The sequence below is a fragment of the Pimephales promelas genome, chromosome 19 (genome assembly GCF_988280905.1).
Source record: "Pimephales promelas chromosome 19, fPimPro1.hap1.1, whole genome shotgun sequence".
In the NCBI taxonomy this organism is placed as follows: domain Eukaryota; kingdom Metazoa; phylum Chordata; class Actinopteri; order Cypriniformes; family Leuciscidae; genus Pimephales; species Pimephales promelas.
This window is the reverse complement of record NC_142787.1, coordinates 16,911,441-16,936,136: the sequence shown is the minus strand read 5'-3', so window position 1 is coordinate 16,936,136 and position 24,696 is coordinate 16,911,441. Positions and strand designations below refer to the sequence as shown.

General features: G+C 38.2%; 2 protein-coding genes across 8 annotated transcripts; one reads left to right on the top strand and one right to left on the bottom strand.

The window, feature by feature from the left end:
* Positions 1–96: 96 nt before the first annotated feature.
* On the bottom strand, positions 97–15,965 carry znf532 (zinc finger protein 532). Of its 7 annotated transcripts, XM_039688177.2 has the most exons (10): positions 15,647–15,784; positions 15,362–15,422; positions 7,737–10,038; positions 6,837–7,018; positions 6,022–6,198; positions 4,808–4,970; positions 4,263–4,565; positions 3,992–4,104; positions 3,688–3,829; positions 97–2,241 (listed from the first exon to the last, which is right to left on the bottom strand). In XM_039688177.2, the coding sequence occupies exons 3-10, from the start codon at positions 10,011–10,013 to the stop codon at positions 1,723–1,725; spliced, it is 3,876 nt and encodes a 1,291-aa protein (XP_039544111.2). In that variant the 5' UTR covers positions 10,014–10,038; positions 15,362–15,422; positions 15,647–15,784; the 3' UTR covers positions 97–1,722. The 7 variants fall into 7 exon arrangements, with proteins under 7 accessions (XP_039544111.2, XP_088979654.1, XP_039544113.2 ...); XM_089123528.1 differs by lacking the exon at positions 15,362–15,422 and having other exon boundaries at positions 15,647–15,965; XM_039688179.2 differs by lacking the exons at positions 15,362–15,422; positions 15,647–15,784 and adding an exon at positions 12,629–13,821.
* A 3,438-nt stretch (positions 15,966–19,403) lies between these two features.
* grp (gastrin-releasing peptide) lies at positions 19,404–24,416 on the top strand. The gene is made up of 3 exons (XM_039688334.2): positions 19,404–20,016; positions 21,666–21,919; positions 23,351–24,416. Exons 1-3 carry the CDS (start codon positions 19,881–19,883, stop codon positions 23,402–23,404), a joined length of 444 nt encoding a protein of 147 aa, XP_039544268.2. The 5' UTR covers positions 19,404–19,880; the 3' UTR covers positions 23,405–24,416.
* Positions 24,417–24,696: the final 280 nt, after the last annotated feature.

The window sequence follows — 24,696 nt, the reverse complement described above, 5'->3', positions numbered from 1 at the left end:
GCATTTTCTGTAAAGCTGCTTTAAAACTATGTATTGTGAAAAGCGTTATACGAATAAATGTGAACTGAATATATACGAATAAATGTGAACTGAATATTACTGTTTATGTATCATTTATTAATGATAGCAGTTTTTTTTGCACAAACATAGAACAAGGTCTACCGAACATCAGCATAACATTCTATAAAACAGAACAACCACTGTGAATGGCTTCTCTCATGCACATATGCGTCCTCATATATCCATAGGAAAAGGAGAGCAAAATACAGCGTCTTGAGATCAATGAAAAAAAAAAAAAAAAAAAGAACGACTGAGCTCATCATGGAGTGAAATGTTGAAATTAAATGCTACGGCTGAGTTGGAGGGGTTAAAAAAAGCAATAAAATTTTTTTACAGCTCAATTCACATTTGACAAAAACATTCATTTATAGTGAAGGCAGCATTTGTTGCTCCCCACTGCCCCCACTTATATCACACTAAGCATGTGAGTGAGTGGAACATTATACTTGAGAATTTTCCATAACATGCTACTCTAAAAAAGAAGGGGGGAAAAAAAAAAAACGGACTTTAATGTCAAATCTACATTTGGCTTTTGAGCGCCAGAGGCACTTGACCACAATGTGTAGTATATAAGCACTTATGATTTACTGATTTCATGAATGAGAAAACTATGAGTGGGGTGTCACGTACCATAGGAAAGAAACTTATAAATGAACATATTCAGGATAAGTTTCATTTATACTTTCACATATCTGCAGAGCAAAGTGCCTTTGTGATACAAATGACAAATAAAAGCTTCCCAAAGAACCTAAAAATGAAATGGGCATTAATTTGAAATATGGTTCTTGATAACAGGCCAAAGCTGACCCACTGTAGTATGCGAATAATACAAAATGCAATCAAAAATAACTCAAAGATTTGGAACAAGCTGCCTGAGAAGAAATGAAGTGAGGCGAATCGTCTGGGTGTGACGACACTTTAAAGTTAAAAAAGCACATATCGATTCAACACGACCTCTTGGCAGTGGCTGAGATATATAAATTTAAAGAACTACTTCCATGTCCTGTTCTTCTGTAGGGCTAAATTATAGTAGCTTTGAATGGACAACTAATTGACAGAACAGAAGCTTTCAAGCTCAATTCCATGACCAATTGATCAGTCAAATGCCATTTTTGGCTACTTTAGGAGATGTGTTTCCTACTTGTGTTGTAAGTTGTGGACTGATTGTCCTTTTGGAGTGCAAAATGTCTTATTGAGAAGTGTAACTGTGACATTCTGTGCACTTTTTTTTAGCAGCAGTTTGGGAATTAGGACCGAAAGTGCATCCCAAGACTGACACAGCTGTTTTGGACAGCATCTGTTCCCACGTGAAGACAATGAGAACAGTCTAAAATAGAAAATAAAAAAGAAAATCTATAAAAAAGGTCTATCCAACACGCATACAAACATCTATCATAAAGTATACAAAATGTGTTCTCAATAGATAATTAAATACACATAAATCAGTTTTTAATATATTACACATCTTTAAACACACATTCTGTGTGTATAGATTTATACATTTTGTATATATATATATATATATATGTATATTTATATATATGTATACGTATGCACAACAAATGAGCATACAAAGAGGCCAGAGTGAAGGAATACAACACGTTCTCTATGACAACATACAAACAAAATAATTCCTTGCACTAGGGGGCACTGCCTCCCTCTTCACTTCTCAGCTGCGCTCAGCCGTTTGGACTTAATGAAGGCCATTCCGTGTGTCCGCATGTGTGTGTTTAAGGCTCCCTCCGTTTCAAAAGTTTTGGAACATACTTTACATTGAGTATCTGGGATGCCGTCGTTGGCCTCTGGGTTGGGTGTATTCTCCTGCTGATCGTTGTGGCGTCCGAGTCCTTGGGCTTCCTTCAACTTGTGCACAATGAACAGGTGTCGGGACAGGGAGTGGTGCGAGGTGTAGCACAGGCCGCATTCACGGCACTGGAAGGACGAAACGTCGGTCTTGTGCTGAGGAATGTGCTCGTGGAAACTCACGATGTCCTCGGTGGTGAAGCTACACACGGCGCATTTGTGTGTTTTGAAGACATTGATCTTTAGCTTCTTTAGAGGTTGTGAGGATGAGCTCTTGGACCGCTTGCCAGGAGTCACGTCCTCCCCGGCCTCCTCCACTTCCTCTTCCCTCTCTGCATCCTCATCTTCAGAGCGGTGCTTTCGTTTAGGACTGGGTAACTGAAGATATAAAATAACAACAATGCTTCATGCATTGCTAAAATATTTTGACTACATTGAAATTAAAGAATTCTGGTTGATAATGATAAGCTGATAATAATTTCATGTTCATGTTTCATGGAGATGGAAGGCAGATATACACTGAACACAATTATAAAAGCAGCACTTGTTTTTGCCCCCATTTTTCATGAGCTGAACTCAAACATCTAAGGCTTTTTCTATGCACAAAAAAGGCCTATTTCTCTCAAATATTGACAAATCGGTCTAAGGCCCCGTTTACATGAAGGGAAAACGCAGATATTGCCCTGCGGTTTGGCCTCTCATTTACACCCAAAACCCTGTTTTTATCACAGAAAACGATTATTTCTAAATACTCTGGCCAAAGTGGAGATTTCTGAAAGCGCCGGTTATGTGTTGTCGTGCCAACTGGGTGAAACGGCGTCGATTCTGAGGATTCTGATTGGCTTGGATGACTTTATCCTTCTCCCTACACTGCCGCCCATAGGTTTGGCACAGATATGATGGTGCTCGACAGCGTATTTATACGGGTGTGTGCATGATGTTATAATTGAAAATGGAGAGGGGGAAATATTCGTTTCTCTAAATACCCGGCTTTGTGTAAACGTGGCCTTAATCTGTGTTAGTGAGCACTTCTCCTTTGTGAGTGAAAAAAATCCATCCACCTTACATGTGTGGCATATCAAGATGCTGATTAGACTGCATGATTATTGCACAGGTGTGCCACAATAAAACTCCACTGTAAAATGAAAACATTTAAATCTAAAATCAATGTTTTTTAAGGCATTTTAATGGATCTCAAAATTAGTGTGCATAATTAAATATGCAATTTTGACCTATATCAATAACTAAATAAAATAATCTAATATACAACATGGCACCAATATTTTGTGCTTCTCTCATAAAAGGCTACGAAATTCATACCCTAAAGTTTTAAAGTTTTTTTTTTCAAAGAAATTAATACTTTTAATTAGCAAGCATGCATTACATTGATCAGAATATTTCATTTTCAAATAAATGCGGTTCGTTTTAACCATCTATTCATCAAAGAATCTATCATTGTTTCCAAAAAAATAAAACAAAAAAATAAGCAGCACAAATGTTTTTAACATTAAAAAATAAATGATTCTTGAGTAGCAAATCATGTGACACTGAAGACTGGAGTAATGATACTGAAAATTCAGCTTTGCCATCACAGGAATAGATTACATTTGAAAATATGAACTAGAAAACACAGTTCTTTATAATTGTAATAATACTTCACAAGTTCAAAATTACTGTTTTTACTGCATTTTTGATCAAATGGAGCCTAGATGAGCACATTCTTTCGATAACACTACAAAAATCGAACGGATTCCAAACTTTTTGAACTTTTTGCAACATCCCCAGACAATTCACAACATGCAAATGTGCTTGTCTGTCGGTTACCTGCTCTTTGTCCTCGGTGGCCTCTGTGCTGCTGGAATCTGTTGGAAGCTTGGCCTCTGTGTCTTTGATGCCATGCATCAACTGAATGTGTTTCTCTAGCAGCAGTCTTTTAGTGAAAGTGCGACTAGGTTCTGCACAGTGTCTGCGAAAACCCAAGAGAGATCTGTTTGACACTCATAAACTTTTGTGATTAGGTTTGAAGAGTTATAAGCATGAAAACAAAGTGAGGGACCCCTCCAGGAATGAGGGACCTAAAACAGAGTTCACAAGCGTGGATGGTCCAAAAACACATGATGATACTCACAGACATGTGTAGACTTTCCGTAGACCCTTGTGTTTGATTCGGTTGTGTCTACATAAACTGTGAGAGGAACTGAAGGACTTTTCACACTGTCGACACGGATGCTTTTTCAGTTGCTGGTGTAGCAGAAAGAAAAAGATTGATCATAATCATACCTATATTCAATTACAGCTCAGAATGCGTCTACCAGACTTGTCAAATCGTTCCTATAGCCCTGGGTCTGTCTGAGCTGAGTTCGTAATAACAATTAGAGTTGTTTCTCATTATATTTTACCTTCCCATGCTCTCTTTTCATGTGCGCGATGAAGACTTCTCTCTGTGTAAACAAGCGGTCGCACTCCATGCAAGTCCAGCCAGGGCAGGAGGTGGACAATGGGACTTTTATGGGAAGGTCTGTCCCATTACTTTTCTTCTTTGTCGAGGATGTTGGCTTCTTCTCTCCCTTTTCGAGGCTGTTGATAGAGCCACTCTCCTTGTTGTTATTTAGGCTCATGGAATTAGTAGGTTTGGAGCTGAGGGGGAGATTGATGCCCAGGTTTGGAGGGCCCTCGATGGTCTTTAAGGTGCCATGCAGGGACTTGAAAAAGAAAACGTGTAATATTATTGTAATATTATATAGTATATATAATATATATATATATATATATATATATATATAATAAATATTTTAAAATTACAATTGTTCATTTTAAATATTAAATAATAATAAAATACCAAATGCCAAGATATATATATATATATATATATATATATATATATATATATATAAATAAATGACAATTAATAAAAAAAAAAAAAAAGAAAATTTTACCCCCTTACTTTAATATGATCTAACATGAGCTGCTTTTGGGCATAATGCACCGAACAATCTGGACACTTGAAGACAGACACTTTCTGATTAGATATATGCTGGTCAAAGTGCGTGTAGAGCAAAGTCTGCTGGGTAAAAACAGTGTCACACATGGAACACTTGTAGATCAGCCTGCAAAAAAACAAACAAAAAAAAACATTATACATTGCCAGTGAAAAGAGTACTTTCTAAAATATTTGGTTGCCTATTCCTACTTGTGTAGGTACTTCTAATTACGTTAAATAACTCAGGCTGAACAAAACAAACAACATTCTCTGTCTAAAGCGTAAATGTTGCCAATGTTGCGAGTTATTTGCCATAGAGAAATTTGTCAGCTCATTTATGTGTCTGCATTACACGCTCACATTGTCAATAAAGCAGCTGATCATGTTTCCAACATAGATACAGGTAACACAGGAAGTGCAAACAAACCATCTGGTCTTTTCATTAAAAGTGCTGACAGGCCTCTTTGGGGGGGTGGTTGAGTTCAAAGAGAGGCCACAGTAATTAAAGCCACCGAGCATAATTTTGTTCTGTACCTAAAGGTCAGTGTCGTATGAGCTCTAAATGAAGCGATTTGACACACCTATTGAGTTTCTCCATTCTACTACAACTAAGAACTACTGCAAGCTTGTTTTGTCAGAATGATGGCAGTGTTTAGTGCATGGCGTGCGTTTGCACGATAGGAAAATAACACTGAAAATGGATAATGTTTTACCTTAGTGAAAAAAACAATCCATAAAGCATAAATATCCAATACTATCATCTGCATCAATAATCAATATTATCTATGAAATACTATATTGTAGCACTCTGAGGTCAAATATTTTTGTATAATGACTGCTCAAACTGTATAATAGCCCATTATACAAGAAACACAGCTGTGTGGGTTTCACGTCACAGTGTTTCTTCTCATATTATACAATTACTTAAACTCAAATCAATATTTCATGTCTTTTATTTACTCATTTGTCAAGTAAAAAATAGAAAATAAAATCAGATGACCCCTTTGGGTTTATTTTGGCATATTGAATGATTGGCTATTAATACATTTTCCTTTCCTTAACCAAGTGGTTTCTAAAAAAAGAGAAGGTTCAAAAGAAAAATAGAAAATGGATAAAGAAGTTACAATGAATCACACACTATTTTATAAATTTTGTAAATTTATAGAGAAATTACTTACTTGGGCTCTCCAATTTTAACTCCTGGATGCTGGGTGTAGGCGTGGGAATGTGTACTCGGGGCCGATTTAAAAGCCATGGGGCAGATTGGGCATTTGTAGAAGATTTCACAGTGGGACCCCTGAATGTGTGACTTGAGAGCAGCAACGTCAGCAAAGATGATGCTACAGTGAACACAGCTAAGGCCAAAGAAGAAAAAAAAGAAAGTGTTAGCTTTGAATATAACCTAACCGTCTTTTTTGTTTCCATAATCGATGCCAGTCACCTTTAATGCGGCATCAATCATTGGTGAATGGCAGAATAATAACAGTGAATAGTTCTGTGATTGCCATTTTGAAAGCATGACAAACCCTCATTTAATGTTCCACTCAAAACCAATTAAACACTTAGGCAGCTTTTTTATTACAATACATGTTTTATGCATAAATAGGAGCTTTTAAGTCAACTCAGAAATAAGAATAAAATGAGGTCAGTAGGGGTGGATACACTCATCTCACAATTTGGTTCAATACACAACACTGAAGTCGTGACTCGATACTCCCGTTAAACTTTTTTCTTGTAAAAGAAAGCATGATTTATTGCAATTTTTCATATCCTGATTGTATGTTGCTGCATTTTTAAATGTGATATATTGTGGCATCATTCATTGCCACACCCCTAGTGGTTAGTGAAATAACTACAGTTTTGCTGATCTCCAGCCGAGGTTAAAAATCACCACCCATTTTGTATTAATTTGCTTTGCATAAATAAAGCCATTTCTATGAATCATTGAGCCTGTTCTGGCCTTGACAGTTAAAGAGAGAAATGCAGTACTAACCGATAGCCCACTCTGCGTGTGTAGTGCAGGCAGTTCTTGGTCACATGGGACTGAAAATGGACAGACCGACAGATAGCTCCACATTCAGGGCAGATATATGGAGACTTGTGCTGATGGATCCGCAGATGGGAAGCAAAGCTACACTGGTTTGGCAGTAGCATTTGGCAAATGGTGCAGGTTTTCTGTTTAAGTTGAAGGAAAAGCACAAGCAAATTGTTAAAAAAAATCTTTAAAGGGATAGTTCACCCAAAAATTCAAATTCTGTCATTGATTATGTCATTTCCAACCCGTAAGACTTTTGTTCATCTTCGGCACACAAATGAAAATCTTTTTTATTAAATCTTTCTGTCCCTCCATAGACAGCAACACAACTATCAAGTAAATGGAGTGGTTTCATCCTAATTTTCTGAAGAGACTCGATCACTTTATATGGTATGATGAACAGATTAAATTTAGGCTTTTATTCACATGTAAACATTGATCAGCGAACAAACAGAAGCATAACCGAACATACTCGACACATGAGAACAAACCTCTAGCAGAAGCTTGAACGTGCTGCATAATACTTGAATGAACCTCATTGGTTCTTCTTTGACTAAACCGCTCAATTCATATGGATTACTTTTACGATCTCTTTATGAAGTCTTTAAATCGTCAAAGTGGTTCCGAAGATGAACAAAAGTCTTATGGGATTGGATAGACATGAGGGTGAGTAATTGATGAATTAAATTAATAATTTATTTTTGGGTGAACTATTCCTTAAACACAACTTTTAACTACTTTTGTAAATAAAAGAAGAAGTCATTGTTGTAGTACTCAAGACTGGACTCTACCCTCTTCTGGTCTTAGCATGGACTCAAGACTCAAAATAAACTTTTCACAAATAATGCATACACCCACCTGTCCACCTGACTCGGGAGCCTGCTGGTAGTGCATTGCAAGAGATGACTCTTCCTGAAATGTCTCACTACACTCCAAGCACTTCAGATTTGATTTGCAGACCTTGGCGGTGTCCTTATCCAGTGGCATGGCAGCAACAACGGGGGCTGAAGAAGGTGCGGAGATCACTGTGGTTGGGTTTCCCTTCCCTTGACTTCCCACAATGGAGGATCCAAGATTAGCTGAAGAGGTGGGAGCGGTGGAGGTTATTGATGGTGCTAGGATCATCTGGTCAGCTGGAATTGGCTTCAAGATGAGATGTGAACACTGCATGACAACCCCTTTGTCTTTGTGTCCTCTAGCATGTGACAGAAGGCTGCACTTGTTGTAGAAGACCAGGTTTTTGCCGCAGTGATTGCAAGTGACCTCAATGCGAACACTCCTACGGTCATAATGCTGAGTTAGGCTTTTTTCTAGGGCAAAGGAATCACCGCATTCCAAGCACTTGTAGCCACGGGATGGTAAAGATATACAAGCAGAAGTCGGAGGGCTGAGATTGGGTACATAAACTGGCACAGGGTTAATGCTACTCAAAACCTTGTTGAAGGCCTCTACCACTGAGCTCTGGGAGCTAGTTAGGACCTGGACCCGAGACACCTTCTTTTGTTGTTGTTGTTGGGCCAAAATGGCTTGTTTGATGGGTTGTTGAGACTTAGTCAGGACCTGGTGGAGCTCAGCTGCTGATGGATTTTGAGGCAAGAGATTTAAGTTAGTTAGGTGGACTGTCTTTGGCACAAGTTTGGTGTTTGTTAGACTGGAAGCAGGCACCATGACAGTTTGTTGCTGAATGGCATTAGCAGCTTTGAGGATGGCACTGCTGGCACTCTGAACGGATGCCGCCGGTATGACCGTGGCTTTTACAGTTGTATTGTTGGCAAGTTTCAGATTAATTACTTGGGAGCCTGCGGTCTTGACAGCTGAGACGGGTAAGAAGGCAGTGGCCACGGGTTTGATGGTCATTTGTTTAGTTACCTCAATGGCAGAGCCTCCAGAAGTAGCTACTACTGTGGTTGGCAAAGTTGTTCTGGTAGGAGATGAGAAAACAGAAGTCGAGATTGGAGTGGACACCAGGGAAGAGACAACATTGGATGAAGAATCAATACCTTTCTTCAAGACATCAGGATCAAACTCGGGCAGGACTCTGGTAACTGTCCTCTTAATCTGCCCTGATGATGTCTTGATCGTTTTGATGCGGACTTTGGGAATGACTGGTATGGATCCTGCTGGAGATGCTGGAGATCCTTTGCTGCTACTTTCACTGGTAACACTGCAAGGACTTTCGGGTTGTTTTGAGAGCATCTTCCTGCCAAGCTCCAGAGCGGACTCCTGCTCTGGTGATTTCTCTGTAACCTTAGGAATCTCTTTAGCCTCTCTGGGTGAGTCTTGAGGTGTTTCAAGGGATTCTGGAGACATTGCTTCTGTGTTAGCTTTCTTTGCACTGAGTGCTGCAATTGCAGCGATGCAGGACGAGAGCTTTGCAGACGATTTGGCCTTGGCTTGGGAGAGGTTGGTTGCACTCAACTCAACGACTGGCTCTCCAGGCTCACTTGCTTCTTGGGATCTGGAGGTTTCTTTGGAGGGCTCCTCGGTTTTTCTTGGCTTTCGAGAGTCATGAAGGTTCGAGTGTTCCACCGTGCCATTAGTGGTACTATTCTCAACTTTCTTATGATTGTAGTTTCCATTTGTTCTTGGTCTGGATGGACCATCTGGTTTAGTGAGTTGAGAACGAGGCTCTTTAGCCTTTGTGCTCAGACCAGTTAGAGGGTTCGGTCTAAATGATAAATTAATTTGTTTGTCGGCAGGGTCATCTACTTCAATCTTGTCGTCATCGTCAAACTCCTCGGCACTAGAGATGGGACTAAACTGGTTGAATGTGGCGATATTTCCTGCCATCCCATGGATTTCACTTTTTTGAAGCTTGTCACTCTCTTTGATGTATCTATTGTTGGGTGAAACAGGCAAGAAACCGTTGTGCAGTCCATTTTCGACAGTAGGATGAACATCCTTCTCTGAGAGATGTTCAGTGGTATCAAAATTCCGGACGTTCTTAACAATAACACTAACCCCAACATCAGGACCAGAGGAGACATGGGAATCCTCTTCATGGTGGGCATGGTGTTTGAGTTGTCCTTCATGATCATCATGGCCGGACTCAATGGCAGCCTTAGGATCAACCATGTCAGGAATGTCAAAGGCTGCAAGTAGATCATCAAAGTCTGGGGTTTTCATGTCGCCCATGGTCTTAAAAGAATGAGCTAAACACCTTTGAAAAAAGGGGGGAAAACATTTTATATTACACTCTGTATTACAAATATAGAAAATGTCCAGTATTATTGTATTTAAAATAATATTCTTGTGTTGAACTGTGCAATATATCAAATGACCACAACCAGGGCAAAATGTTTTTTCTAGGCACTAAAATTATTTAAAATTTATACACCAAAATGCACATTACAATCATTATAATTATCATGCAAATATCTGTTAATACCATAAAAAGCAACTCTTACTGAGATACAAATAGAGTTAAATACATTAAGAAAGGAAATGTGAATTATTTGGACTTGACATTCTGTATAGGAGTTTTAGTCAACCAGTAAGTAAAACAGTATATAAAGGTGCTGAAAAATATGAAGAAAGCCCCAAATACAACATGTAAAACATTATCTAAACATTAAAAAATAAAGAAACAGAAAACAGTTTATTAAGGCTAAACATTTTTTGCAAAGGTACTAGTATGCAGGACCAAATCATAAAAGAGATATTGATGATAAATGAATACAAAAACAACAAAATGTAACAATAACACATTATTAAAGAAATGAATAAAGGACTAAAATATGTAAATTATAAAATAAGGGATATATCAAATAAAAAAAATAGATTTTTAAGAAGACCACATTGTGTGAATAATGCATTTAGCAAAAAACAAAAAACAAAAAACAGATTTGGTCCTCCATAAGGTTGATTCTAAAACATCAGCACTAACTAAAAATCAACCAACATATGAAGATCAACATTTTGGCATATTTAAAGTGCTAAGATAATAATTTAATAATAATAAAAAATAGTGCTAGTAGGGTTAGCCCCCCGCACTATTCTAGCTCCTGCTGCTTTTATTGAAATGGAAGAGAGCACTGCAGCCCTGCCTCCATTACAGCTAATAACATCTGCACGCACAGGGTATGCAGGGCCAAGACGGCCTTCCCCACACACAATGGAGCCAATGTGGTAAGGCATGTAAGCAGAGGAGCAGCAAACAAAAGACAGAAAAAGATTTAACACAAGAACTAGAGTATTTTAATGAAAGACATTAAGCTGTTCAAGCCAGTATGGGGCCTAAACACATTTCCAGCTGAGCAGCCTTATTTAAAATGAGGGTGCTGCTCACAGGAAAACAACTGTGATTCTCGGGTTTCTATCCGAGGCCTTTAAAATCAGGCCACTGTACGACGCAGTAGTCCAATTATTTAAACAATAAAGAATTATCACACATAATAAAAGTGAACACACAGACATGCAAACATACAGAAGTGGAAACATGCAAATGAGCCACTCCTCACCCTCGTTGTTCCGACAACTACAGCAAACAATCTTGCTTTGCTTCTCTTCTTCCTTCCTGCCTTCCTTCCTTTTACCACCTCCACAACAAAACACCACCACCCTCCTCCTCCTTACTCCCTGACAGCAGAGGGAAAAAAAATCCACTTTTTGCACTAGGCAGGGCCCATCAAGAAGCGATCCACCAGGAGGGACACGGGACGGCACACCAAAGACCATTCTGGAGGGTGACCACTATGAACAACAGCACATAGTGACCCACGGTCACCGAATCTGCTCGGTTCTCATGGCTGCCTCCCGACCCTGACGTGCATAACCGTCTCAAGGTGTGTAAAGACGGTCTTTCTAACATCCCTGCTCGGGGCTGGATCACTCCTAAAGAGCCCTTAGCCATTTTGGCTGCCATGAAATAGTCAGCTATCTGCCTGTAGCACAGTGACTGTATTGTTTCCTAGCCTCCTCGTCTGCCTCAAACCGGTTTCAGCCGGTTCCGGTCACCCTGCATAATGTGTGTGCTGCAGTGCAGCCACACAGGAGACACAGGAGCTGCCAGTTTCTTCATCAAATCTTCAATATTCCTGGAAAATATTCCTGCTTAGGGTGTGTGTTAATATCATCGAAGAGGTTTGTGTTCAGAATGCGTGTGCAATTCACGTTGCCGAGCCGAATCAAACGCTAGGCCTGAGAAACACAGACTATGGAGGACGTTTATGAAAAATACATGCACACCAGAGGCTCAGAGCTGGTTTATATGGATGGATGGATGGATGGATGGATGGATGAGAGAAGGAAAAATGAAAAGCCAAAAAGCAGATGCACATTCCAAACGAAAACCACAAGCACTGTGTAAACCAAAACCACAAGATGAGCACCGTTTCCTGACAGAAGAAAACAAGACACAGAGACAGCAAGTAGAATTTAAACAGGCTCGGTACCTGACCTCTTTTTGATTGTGCCTCTCGCTTTTACCCCATTCTGCAGCACTGGACTGTTTCTACTTCCTTCTCTGCCTCCCCTCTCCCTCTCTCTCTCTCCCTCACTCTCTCCATGGTCCCTGTTCCTCTCTTCTAGCCAGTGTCCCCGCTTCCTCCTCTCGTGCTTTCCCCAGAAAACCAGTGAGAAACACGGATCTTGGTCAATTAAAATCAGCTGCTCGTCCCCAAATTCTCCAGCCCTGGGCAACCGTGTCCGGTCTCTGCCAAACGAGAGAGAAAACAAAGGCCGTGACACGTATAAAAACACACACACACAGAGAGACACACAAACAGGGAAAAAGTAGGCTCCTGCCCTACCCCGCTTCTCCTCGGCCCTACTACCGGGAATCTTCGCGGAAAGGCTTATGCAAGACGTCAATCCAGCCAGGCCCCATTCTGTATGAGTGTGGGTTTTTTTTTTTTTCTTCACTATGAGCCTGCTGGTTCCTGTTCTATAGGTCACTCTCTCCTCTGCAGATGCACGGCAGCGCAGGGAGGAAGGGGGCAGTGTTCTGACAAGCAGCCCTGGCCTTTTGTCTTTGCGTGCACTCGTGGGGGGGAGGGGGATGCGGGATGAGACGCTGGCTCAAGACTGCAACCAGCTGCTGCAGCCAAAGAAGACAAACAGATTTGAGGAGAAAGACAGAGTGACGAGAGAAACAGGCAGCGGAGAGGTGGAGAAATAATGAGGGAATATGAGACGGGACTGGAAGGAGGGGTGTAAGGGGAGAAGGGAAGCTCTTCTGGAGTGACGTTTGCTAAGAGAACAAAGGCCCATGGTGGCGTCGGCTAGATTGAAGATAGAATGCGGTCGAATCGTGTATGCGAGTTGTTTTTTCATGCATGTGCATACAGAAACATTCAATCCTATTGGCTCAGGCATATTTGAAGAATCCCCAAAGAATTATGATGAAATTAAGAATTAAATTCAATTGTTGTGGATGTTTTCTTCATTTATGGCCCTGTGGCACCAATTATAAACAAAATTATATTATATTTATTATAGATGTTCTTGTTCCTTTATGTGACCTTTGCCAAGCAAACAAACTAATCTGAGACGCTTAAAGCAGAAAATACTAAAGTCAAAACCAACCAAATGCTATTACCAACACTAGAAAGACTAGCCCGTGAACTTATGAACTCATGAGTCACAAAGCAAATTCCGTTTTGTTATTAAAGTCAACATCAGTTTCCATTTGCAACCTATTGCACTTCCCTAATCTGATGTATATCCATGTAAAACAGCATTCATTTAGATTTCATTCATACGTAGCCGACAGTGCAGTCAAACAAAATGTGAGTTTACAAAGACACAATGCCACAAAATAGTTTAATAATACAAAATGTTATGCTATCGGTTAGCATTATCTAATAGCGTTGCACGGCCTACGTGATGACATCGGTAGTAAAGTAATTTAACAGGATACGCAAATCACAGCATTTTGATTTAAAGGTGCAGCGTGATCATTTTAGCAGCATCTAGTGGTGAGGTTACGAATTGCAACCAACAGAAGTTACGGTGGACGACAGGATGAGATGTCATCGTCTGAGACACCAGAGTAGCCAGTTAAGCAATGAGGTTTCTTTACAAAGATAAATGAAGAAATTATGTTTACTTAATTTTTCAGTAAAATTATATGTTATTGCAAATATTATTGGTACTTGTTCATCATTGTGTGAGTGTTATTCGCTGACTTTAGCTAGCTTCTTAGCATGAAGAACAACATAGTGACAAAACGCGCTCTGTAGTAGTTTTTCCATTTAGGGCCAGAGTAGAAACATAGTGGCACAAAATTGTGACTTAACATGTAAGAGGTGTATGCATAGATTTCCATAATTAAGGCTAGATATCTCGTCCACGCTGCTGGCCAATAGAGGTCGACGTCTGCACCTGGCGGCCATCTTGTCACAGGCAGCTCGCTCACTCGTAACACTGTGTTTTAATGGTGCATGTACTTTTTAAATAACCATAACTTGTTCAATTTTCTACCGATTTTCAAACGGTTTGGTTTTTATAAACGTCATGTAGTTATGACACTGCGTACTTATGAATAATAAGTGTATAAATAAATAATCATCCAGAATTATAGCCACGTTAATAACGCTTTTAAGAAACCAAACTGTTTGTAAATCCATCAAGATTTCAATGAAATAAGAGTATTTGTGTTAGTGCTGATCACTCATCTTACATCAGCTTGCCTGTGACAAGATGGCCGCCAGTGATGACGAAAGAAACTCCACCGTAAGACGTCATCTAACCTTTATTATGGATATCTATGGGTGTATGTAGATAGAAACGGCTCATTCTAAGGTAATAAAAAACATAACGGTTCATTATGTATGGTCTTTATACACCACTCAAAACATAGTTACAGTATGTATATGATATAGCATTTCTGTCAACATATCCTCCTATATGTTACACAATGCACGTTTAATATTACAAAGACATTTGTGCCAAAAAATTATTTATAACATGAGCAGGACATGCATGAAGAAAGTAAATGGGGACGAGGTTGATTTCCTGTTGACTTTAAATAAAAATAGATAGTTATATTCCAACTATAATTAATTATTACAAACAATATTGTTGATTGAATATTCAATATTCGAAGAGAAAAAAAAATCCAGGAAGGGACTCCATTTTATCCATTTGGGAATTGACTGTATTGTGAAAAGTGGGCTTTACGTACCAGTGTGAAGGCAAACCGAAAGCGCGTTTACAAAAAAACACAATGGCTAAAAAGTTATTTTTAAAGCTTTGCACGGCCTAAGAGATGACATCAGCAGTGTTTCACAGGATGAGCAAGTTCCAACATTTCGATTAAATATATTTAGTTTATTCAAATATATTAATATATTTATATTAAATATAGGCATTTTCTCAAAGGATCATTACCAAGAAAGCAAATGGGGTCCATTTTGATTTAATGTTGACTTTGAATCAAAATGGAGATGTTTCCACTGTAAAAGAATATTTATTCAAAGAAAATAATGATCATTTCTTGTGTTATATAAAGAAAACATTGGTGGTTGTTCGTTGTGGCCTACCAGAGGATTGTTTAGCCCTGGACCATGAATCATTTACAGGGTGGTTCACTTCTGATGATTTCTGGAATGAGAAGAATATGTAGCTATTGCACAAAAACAGATTCGACGTCTAGAGAATGAAAACCCCCAGTCACCAGTAAACCATGACGGCAGTAATGCTATGGTCAATAAATGCATGTAATGTATACTCTCCAAACTCTCCATTATCAGCAACCCTCTTGGCCTTCCACAATGACAGCTATCAGAAGTTTCAATTCAAAGAGCAAAGAACAGATGCTGACCTACCTGTGGGTTTTTGTAAGAAAGAGCTTTGTCTCAATTAAAAGCTTGCATGTGAGGGCTCTTCTCAGCAGGGCAGCAAAGGCAAATATCAAAAGCAAGAAGGCCAGCCATGATTCTTGCTGTTGCACCACCAAATTCAGCCATGCACAGCATAACCTAGAATGACAGACATCATCAGTATGCATGAAAGAGGGACTCAGGAATACATTGCAGTGCTGTCAAAAAGCATTGCAAAACGTTGCTCAAGGGTGCAAGAAGCCCTCATGACAGCACTGCTCTAAAATGAGCGAGAATGCATGGCTTTCCCCCAGCCGAATACAGCACTAACATGGAGAGGAGAGGTTGCTGCTCACACCCCCGAGATGTAAGCGCAGTCACATGACCGCCTGTGTCCTATTGATTCCTCAAATCGTGTAATAGCTAATACTGCCAGCTGCAACATTGAACATTTGAGTTGCAGATTGCAGAACGTACAATGCCACCACGATTATCTCGCCCACCACGGAGTATTTATTCGCTCTTTTTAACGGAAAAATTACGTTTTTCTCTTTTAATTTGGAAAGTGTTCTCAAAGCTTGCCCATATTGTTCTAAGAGGTTTCGGTATGGAACAACATTTGCATTAAATAATCTCGTTTTTTTTTTTTTTTTTTTTTTGTACTCCACGCTGCTTTAACATAGTGAGCTGAGCTTTTTTGTGACCGTCAATCCCACAAGCCTTTGCGATGTTCACAGAGGCACAGTAAGGAGAGGCACGGGCACGATTCACCAAATAGGCTCTTTTGAACAGATCATTTCCAAAAATGATTCAGGGAATCTTTTACGTCATGACGCAATTGCGTCATATATATACTTCCGGCGTAATGTCTGAATTTAATTGAATTTAATTCTTAATGTCATTATTATGCTCTAAGGTACCTCTATGTATAACGGTCTTACAATTTATTACGTTTTTATAGTGTTATTTTATGTGTCCTGGTTTGTTGCAGCCTTGATTCCGATTCAGAAGTATTTATTTTAGAACATATATTCACAGAAGGCAGCACTATCAAGCTGAAATAACCGTTATATTGTATATAATATTTCCTAATATTCTAATAATCTAGTATTTTCTAATATTTTTTAGTTTGGCAAAAAGTTATTTTTCGTTTAATCCGGATCCCTTTTTGAATGTGTGACTCGAGAAATTCTTGGACCTCTGGAAACTTTCGTTCAGTCGGTTCAATCCCTTCAGTCCATCGGTTATGTGAACCGGATCAACTGATTCATTTAAACTATCCGACTCATAAGAACAATTCGTTTACCCCACTTGGATAAATAAAATCTACGGTTCGGTTGGTTAATGATCTGAGATCATATCATATATCGAAACAAGACCACGTATTAAAATTACTTATGGCGAGTGTCGAAATGAAGTGGATTGTTGGTTTTGTGCCACGAAGCCTTACTCATGAATCATCACTGCGGTGACACGCACACACACTCCTCACAATCTTCAAGATCTGTCTTAATATTTAAAGATGCTTATTAAATAAGAGTTCTATTATAATATTCAGCTGTTGACATCATGCGTTTCCTTACTTGGTGTGTGTGAGAGGCCACTCAGTTCAGCTCATGATCAAACCTGGCTGATTCCCAGAAGTCTTGCTGCGCATCAGCAATGTGGTAGAAACAGGAGTTTTTAGTAAGCATTGAAATACATCATTAATGTAAGTGATTGTGGACACAATCAGGCAAAAAACACTAACAGAATGGCGAATGCAGGGACACTTAACCTGGATGTCTTAGGGTAGAGTTGTGTTGACATCATTTCATTTCTGACCTTTTCATCTTTAATCTGAACTGAAAAAGTTAGCCCACTCAGTTTGCTTATAAGGACTGAGGCAATTTTTCTTAGTCAAGTAATATCCTGATTAACAATTGTCCTTTTAATTGTTATTTAAAATGCAGTAGGCCTATGCTATTTGCAATTGCAAATGAATGCTATTTTTTACATGACGAAATCAAATAATCAGACTATTATCAACATTAGCATAATCAGTTGTGACTGGGCTTTTATTATTATCATCGGTTATTATTATTATTCCATAAGTGCCATCTGGACGTTTTTGTCCTTGGAAACTGGCGTCCTCTCATCAACAGAAAGGCTACCAGACTAGTTAGTGTGTAGGCTAATGTGATTGGTAACCTTCAAATGAAACCAAATAGTTCCATCTAGTGGTGGAAGTAATGCTGTGTTTATTTGTATGAATTACATTTTATTGGTTGCAGGGTAATAATTTCTGCAGGAAGGTCTAGTTTATATATATATATATATATATATATATATATATATATATATATATATATATATATATATATATATATATATATATATAATGTGTGTGTTTTTGTGTATTTTAGAACAATTGTGACACATTGTTCTATTTATATCTTTTTTTTTAGTTCATTAAGAAAAAAAAAACATTATGCAACATATATGTAAAGTATACTTTGATTTGCAAGATTTTTTCAAATATTTTATTAACCTAACATTTCTCTTTTGACATTCAACTTTGTTTCATTAATTAGCCATTAAAATGACAGCATGAGAAATCCAGCTTGCCGGTTACAAAACTGGCAGTGCCTTTGAGGTCTTACATTTAGGCTTTGCTATCTTTTGCTATCCTGAAATATCTTTAAATACGTCACTCAATATTATCCCAATATGATAACTCACAGAATAGCACGCACACCGCCTATCTACATGCACGCATTGTTCACTTGTTGGTTTTTCCATCCAACTGAAACCACAAGCATCAAAGCACATCTGCTCTTTCTGATTTGCAGAACAATACAGTTTTTTTGGGGGTTGGATGTTGTTCTCCTTTGGTGCCATTGAATGCAGGCATGAATAATTGTTTGCCATGATAACACTATTTAAATTTTATTGAGGATTTTTATCCATGGCATGACATGCTTGTTTGTGGACTTTTCAGGAACTTCCTTTCTACCATTTGCTGGGTGAGAGATGTGGATAAAGTACCAAGCAATTTCATCACGCTTACTGGCCTCAAAAATTCCTATTTCTTCTCCCAATATACATCTGCACCAAGCACTTTATATTGATGGACAGAGTTGTATATACCTTCTTCGCTGTGGCATTTAAGCTTTTGGGTAGTTTTAAGCTTTCACTTCATCCACTATTATGCCTTTTTTACAGCTGTCTGCAATATAACTCCTTATTTCATAATTGTGTGCAGTACGCCACTAAGATGATTAGTTGCCACTTATAGGCTAGTCATTTTATTTGAATCAAAATAGTTGTTTTGCACTCAAACACACACACAAACACCAAAAAACTGTTGTTGTTGTTTAAAAATAAATAAATAAATAAATAAATAAATAAATCCAAACACAACCCTTACAAAAAAACTAGACTTCAGCATTTTTACATATTCAAAAACAAACTTGATTTATAAACTGCTTTCCTCATGGGGACCAAAAAAAAAAAAAAAAAAAAAGTTGAAAATCCCTATCTTTGTAGGTCCCCATTGTCCACACACACAAACACACACCATCTGTATTATAATAGCCTCATAACAGATTTGTAACTGAGATATATTGACAGCTTTGGGCTGCATGTCCATTACCAGGAACTTTATTATAAAAAGTAAAATATGTCCTTAAATGGACTGTTGGTTTTCCAGGTGTTGTGGGCACTATTTAGCTGGTCAGGGAGACCAGTTAATTTAACTTACATTATTTTTAATCACCACTTTCCTATGACATAAAGCATCTGCAGGAGAAAACAATAAGGAGCCATTTACAAGTTATTTTTACCCCACATCTAATGAAATACCGATGACACTTCACATTTAATCTGTCTTGGGGAGCATAATAGCCGGTGGCTGAGATAATGACAGGTTAGCTCAACATGACATTCTGTTTTTTATTTATTTATTTATTTTATCAGCCTAACCCACCAAGATACTGACGCAGAACCCCTGGGAGGGGGCATTAAACTTTCAGCGTAACCACCACGAATCATCCAGAAATTGGCACGACAATTTCTCTCTATAGCGCAGGAAATTATCACGTCATTTTCTTTCACTTTCTAAGTGGTCGTCGTCACGGGACTATAGCCTATAAATGAACTGATTATCTAAATGCACCATTACAGGGGCCTCTACAAGCAATAACTGTACGAGAAGTTACAGGAGTACTGATCGAAGAAGGTGAAGGGACTTGAGTCTTATATGGGCGTTATGTGCCTCGTATGGAGATCCAGATTAGTGGTGTCCATGATTCTGGTTGTTGCACTCTGTGGTGTTTATGCATCAGACGCACAGCCAATTGTAAAAGTTTATCCGCGCGGAAATCACTGGGCTGTTGGTGAGTGAAAATCTTACTTTTAATTTTACCAACCCAAAAACAACAATATAGCCTATATGTTTGGGTCATATATTTATATAGCCTATACTCGGTTTTGGAGCCGAATAAATGCATTTAAATTGATGTTACATATCCTTAAAAATCCCAAACAAGCTACTCTGTATTTACATTTGTTACTTTTTAATATAGAAAATTCGGTTAAATGCTTAGAGTCACTGTTGTGCTTAATGTCAAATGAGCAACATAAGCCTACTTGAAGTGTATTTTTTTTAATACATATAAGAAGTAGATGTGTACAATAACAAGCTATTAAATTGAAACATAACATTCAATAAAATTGTAAAATATCAACTAAATAAATGATAATGATAAATGATGATCTGAAAAAAAAAAAAAACTTGCCAAAATGGTCCTGGATAAAAAGATGTCTTGCTGAATGTAGCTGCATTCAAACCATTGAAAACCTGAAGAAATGCTTTAAGAGTTAAATTTAACCTATACTATAGGCAATGATAAAAATATAAACCACTTGGTTAAACATACCAGTGGTAGTTTATTAAATGCATATATTATGTATATCTGGAGTGATTGCAAAACGCTCAAGTGTCACTTAAGCTTTGAGACTGATGAGTGAAAGTGGATCCATGGGGTGCAAAGAGCAGACTAACAGCTGTATCTTAATTGGATGAAAATAGGAGGTGTGTATCTGGCTTTTTGTATGTTTGTGTGATGAATTTGTTTAGTATAATAGGATATGTTCTTTTGATCCTATTTTTGAGTCTGAATTCATTAGAACTTGTGTGTTGTATTCAACAATTTCTCATGAAGCCTTTCTTGACATGATGAATAGAAGGAATTATGCATTATTTTGGCTCAAATTGATTTTGTTTGTACATTAATACCAGACTAGAATCAATATGTGTGTTTTAAAGATATACATAACATATACGTAAAGCTTGTGTAATGGAGTAGCTGTGTGTGTAAACCTCACTCCCCCAGCCTCAGGAGGCGCACTAGCGACTGACTCTAGAGGCTGCGTTTTTTAGTGTCCTTATTAGTGCGCCCGCCCACCTCCTAAAGATGGTGACTCTGGTATGAATCCCGCTCTGAGCTGTAAGAGTAGGACCAGTCACATTTGTGCCATGACCCGGATGGGAGTGAGGTTTTAGGGGGGTGGGTGTAACAGAGGCCAGTTAGTAAAAGAGCTGTAAAACTTGCTTCCCCGGCCTCAAGAAGTGCACTAGCGAATGACTCTAGCTGTAGTTTTTAGTGTCCTTGTTAGTGCGCCCGCCTTCTATGTTGGTGAATCTGATTTGAATCCCGCTCTGAGCTGTAAGAGTATAGGACCAGTCACGTTGGTGCCGTGACCCGGATGGGAGTGAGGCGAGTGTAACAGAGGCCAGCTAGTACAAGAGCTGTTCAAGTATATCTCACTCCCCTGGCCTCAAGAGGAGCACTAGCAACTGATGCTGGCGCAGTCTTTAACGTCCTTGTTAGCGCGTTCACCTCCCATGCACTGGTTCAAATTCTACTCAGAGTGGGTAGGAATAGGACCAGTCACACTTGCAACCACATGGAATCCATATACGTTTAGTCATTGTACTTAAAATCCGAGCAGCAATCAGCCGAATGACCTATATTTGTTTTAGGGCACTTAATGGGCAAGAAAAGCACAGATGAGCAGGTCAGACCAGAGGAATCAGAATTTATGACAACCCCAGACCAGGATCTGCAGCTGGAAAGATTCAACAAACATCTGTATGCGCTCATGACGGGACGGACAGGAGCGGAGAGAATGCAGGACGGCACAGAGGGGATCGCTGCTTCGAAACTGCTCCAGCGCATGCTGACCAAGAGACGTCAGTGGGAGGAAGATCACGAGAGAGACAGACAAGTCAAACTGGTGAGAACACAGGAACTAATTCCTTAAGGGGATAGTTCACTTTGAAATTATTTTTTGATATGTTTTAGCTTACCTCAAGGGCATCCAAGATGTAGGTGTCTTTGTTTCCACAGTATTTTCAATTTTGATATTTTTAGGTCAAACCGTTCTTGTTTGTCAGTCATATAATGGAGGTCTATGGGGTCCACCTCAAAGAGCATGCACAGAGAAGTCCAAATTAAACTTGAATTAACGACTTGTAAATGTAAGTACACATTGATGGCCTAAGACACGAAACGAGCGGTTTGTGTGAGAAAACGAACAGTATTTATATCGCTTTTACCTCTTGTAATCACAGTCACGTCCAAGCACTCTGAGGGCAAGGGCGCTTCTGTCTGTGCAAGCTCCGGAAAGCCCCGGGAGTGATCTCTCACGCGTGTACGTCACTCATTGTTTTCACAGAGATTTCTGAAGTGTTATCCTTCACCGTGAAGATCTAAACATATTTAGATATACAGGAAATTGTAATGGAAGACGATTTTGATATATCACGACTCACGAGACAGCGTTGATTTTTTTTTTTTCACAACCGCGTGAGTTATAAGAGGTAAAAACAATGTTATTTTTTTCACACAAACCACTCTTTTCATGTCTTAGGCCATCAATGTGTGCTTACATTTACAAGTCATTAAATCATGTTTAATTTGGACTTCTCTGTGCATGCTCTTTGAGGTGGTGACCATATACCTCCATTATATGACTGACAGACAAAAACGGTTTGACCTAAAAATATCAAAATTGAAAATACTGTGGAAACAAAGATATCTACATCTTGGGTGCCCTTGAGATAAGCTAAAACATATAAAATATTAATTTCAAAGTGAACTATCCCTTTAACAAGCTCATTGTGTTCATGCATAAATGTGTGCAAAACGCATGTAAAGTGCAAACGGGTGGCTAATAGTGTTATTTTTTAATTAAGACATAATTGGTCTTCAATGTACAGTATAATGAACAAAAATCAAACATTTATTGTTGATTATTATTGTTATTATTATTAACCCTGTTAACTGTGAAGCATAAATGGTTTTCACAGTGTGAATTTCGAGCGTTAAAGCTTTTAAATGATACATTTTTGATGATTACTAAAATATTTGTTTGAGAAAGAAAGCTAGAAAAAAGCGTCCCGCTACCAGGACACTAACAGTTAACTGGCTAGAGTTTTTATTTGACAAAATTTTGATAAGCAGTGTTGGGTGTAATGCATAATTACTGTAATTTAATTATTTTTCCCTAACACCAAAATGTAATGTTTACTGTTAAAAGTAATGCAATAGAGAGTAATTAGTACAGTAATCCAATTACACTATTAAAATAGCTAATTAATTACTTTGTTTTTTTTTTTGTCCTTTGTTTGTAAGAATGCTTATTTTGTATATATTTCCCATACAGCTTGAGGACTTCTTGTTAAAGGCTTTGAGAATTCAGGATGACATCCAAAGCTGAGGACAAACTGGACGAAAGACTGTGGTTTGAAGTTCACTTGTCAACTAACTCAAATACAAATCACTTTATTCCTCAACATATAAATAAGCATGTTATATTTTTGTATGTCACTATCTCAAGGAAAATACACATAAACTGAGTGTCATTCTGTATATTTGAAGCTATTATTTTATAAACGAATTCATTTTCTTGGTAACTGACAACATATAGTAAGCATTGTAGTCATATCAGCTGAATAATATATAATAAATTTGAACTTGTTGGGCTATCTGCGGTTTATAAAAATCACAGTGCTACTTATAATACATTGCTTTCCATGCATTATGATTAAACAGTGAATGTACTAAGCTTGAATGCGCTAGTAGTGTCACAGAAGAGTAAAAAAACCCTGAATTTCTCATTTTGAAAGTAGATGTATTATTGGTTTTGATTGATCTATTGAGGTGGCAGGCCATACATCGCTTATTAAGCATTCACTTAACAAAGGCAGACGGGTGACAGGAAAGCTCTTCACCGCACACTAATGACCATCTGAATAAGTCAGTCACAACCTCTGCATTGTCTGTGAGAACTGGCAGGAAATTGTTGATGGTCTGTCTGTGCGCAATAATGGCTTCAATTATTCACACCGGTGTTTCTAACAATGAAAAATGTCAATTAGAGACACTTTCATTTGGTTAAGTTCATCTACTTCACTGGGATGTGTGCTTTTCTCATTTGTCACAGATGAACGCCACTAATAGAAATTCAGCATCAATCAGAATCTAATGCATCATTGATAAAGTTACTGGAAAATGTCAAAGATTTGGTGATGATAGTCTTGATGTGTGTTAATGCAGATGTATGGGTTTGGTACAGGTGTCTTGAATACATTAATGCAAACAACTATATTGACTATATCAGTTTGTGAAATTTTGCTTAACTGGATATGTATACCTCTTGAGAGGGATTTTAAAACAAGCCTCTATTTTATTTGATTATTTATTTATTTTTTACACATCTGTGTCGAGAAATAATTATGCGTCAAGAAACTTTATAATACATGCTTCATTTGAATTTTACACCGTATAAATGACAAAAATGTTGTGTCGTAGTTATATTTGAGGAGTGTATGGGGACTAACCCTCGATTTATAAGAACTCCTAATTATATATATTGTACATATATAAAATAAATATAGCCTATATATTTTAGATATAATATATTTTACTGAGTATACTACGATAGTAAAAATAAAAAAAAGTTGGAGGCTGGAAATAGAACACAACCTAACAATTCCCCACAAATGTAAA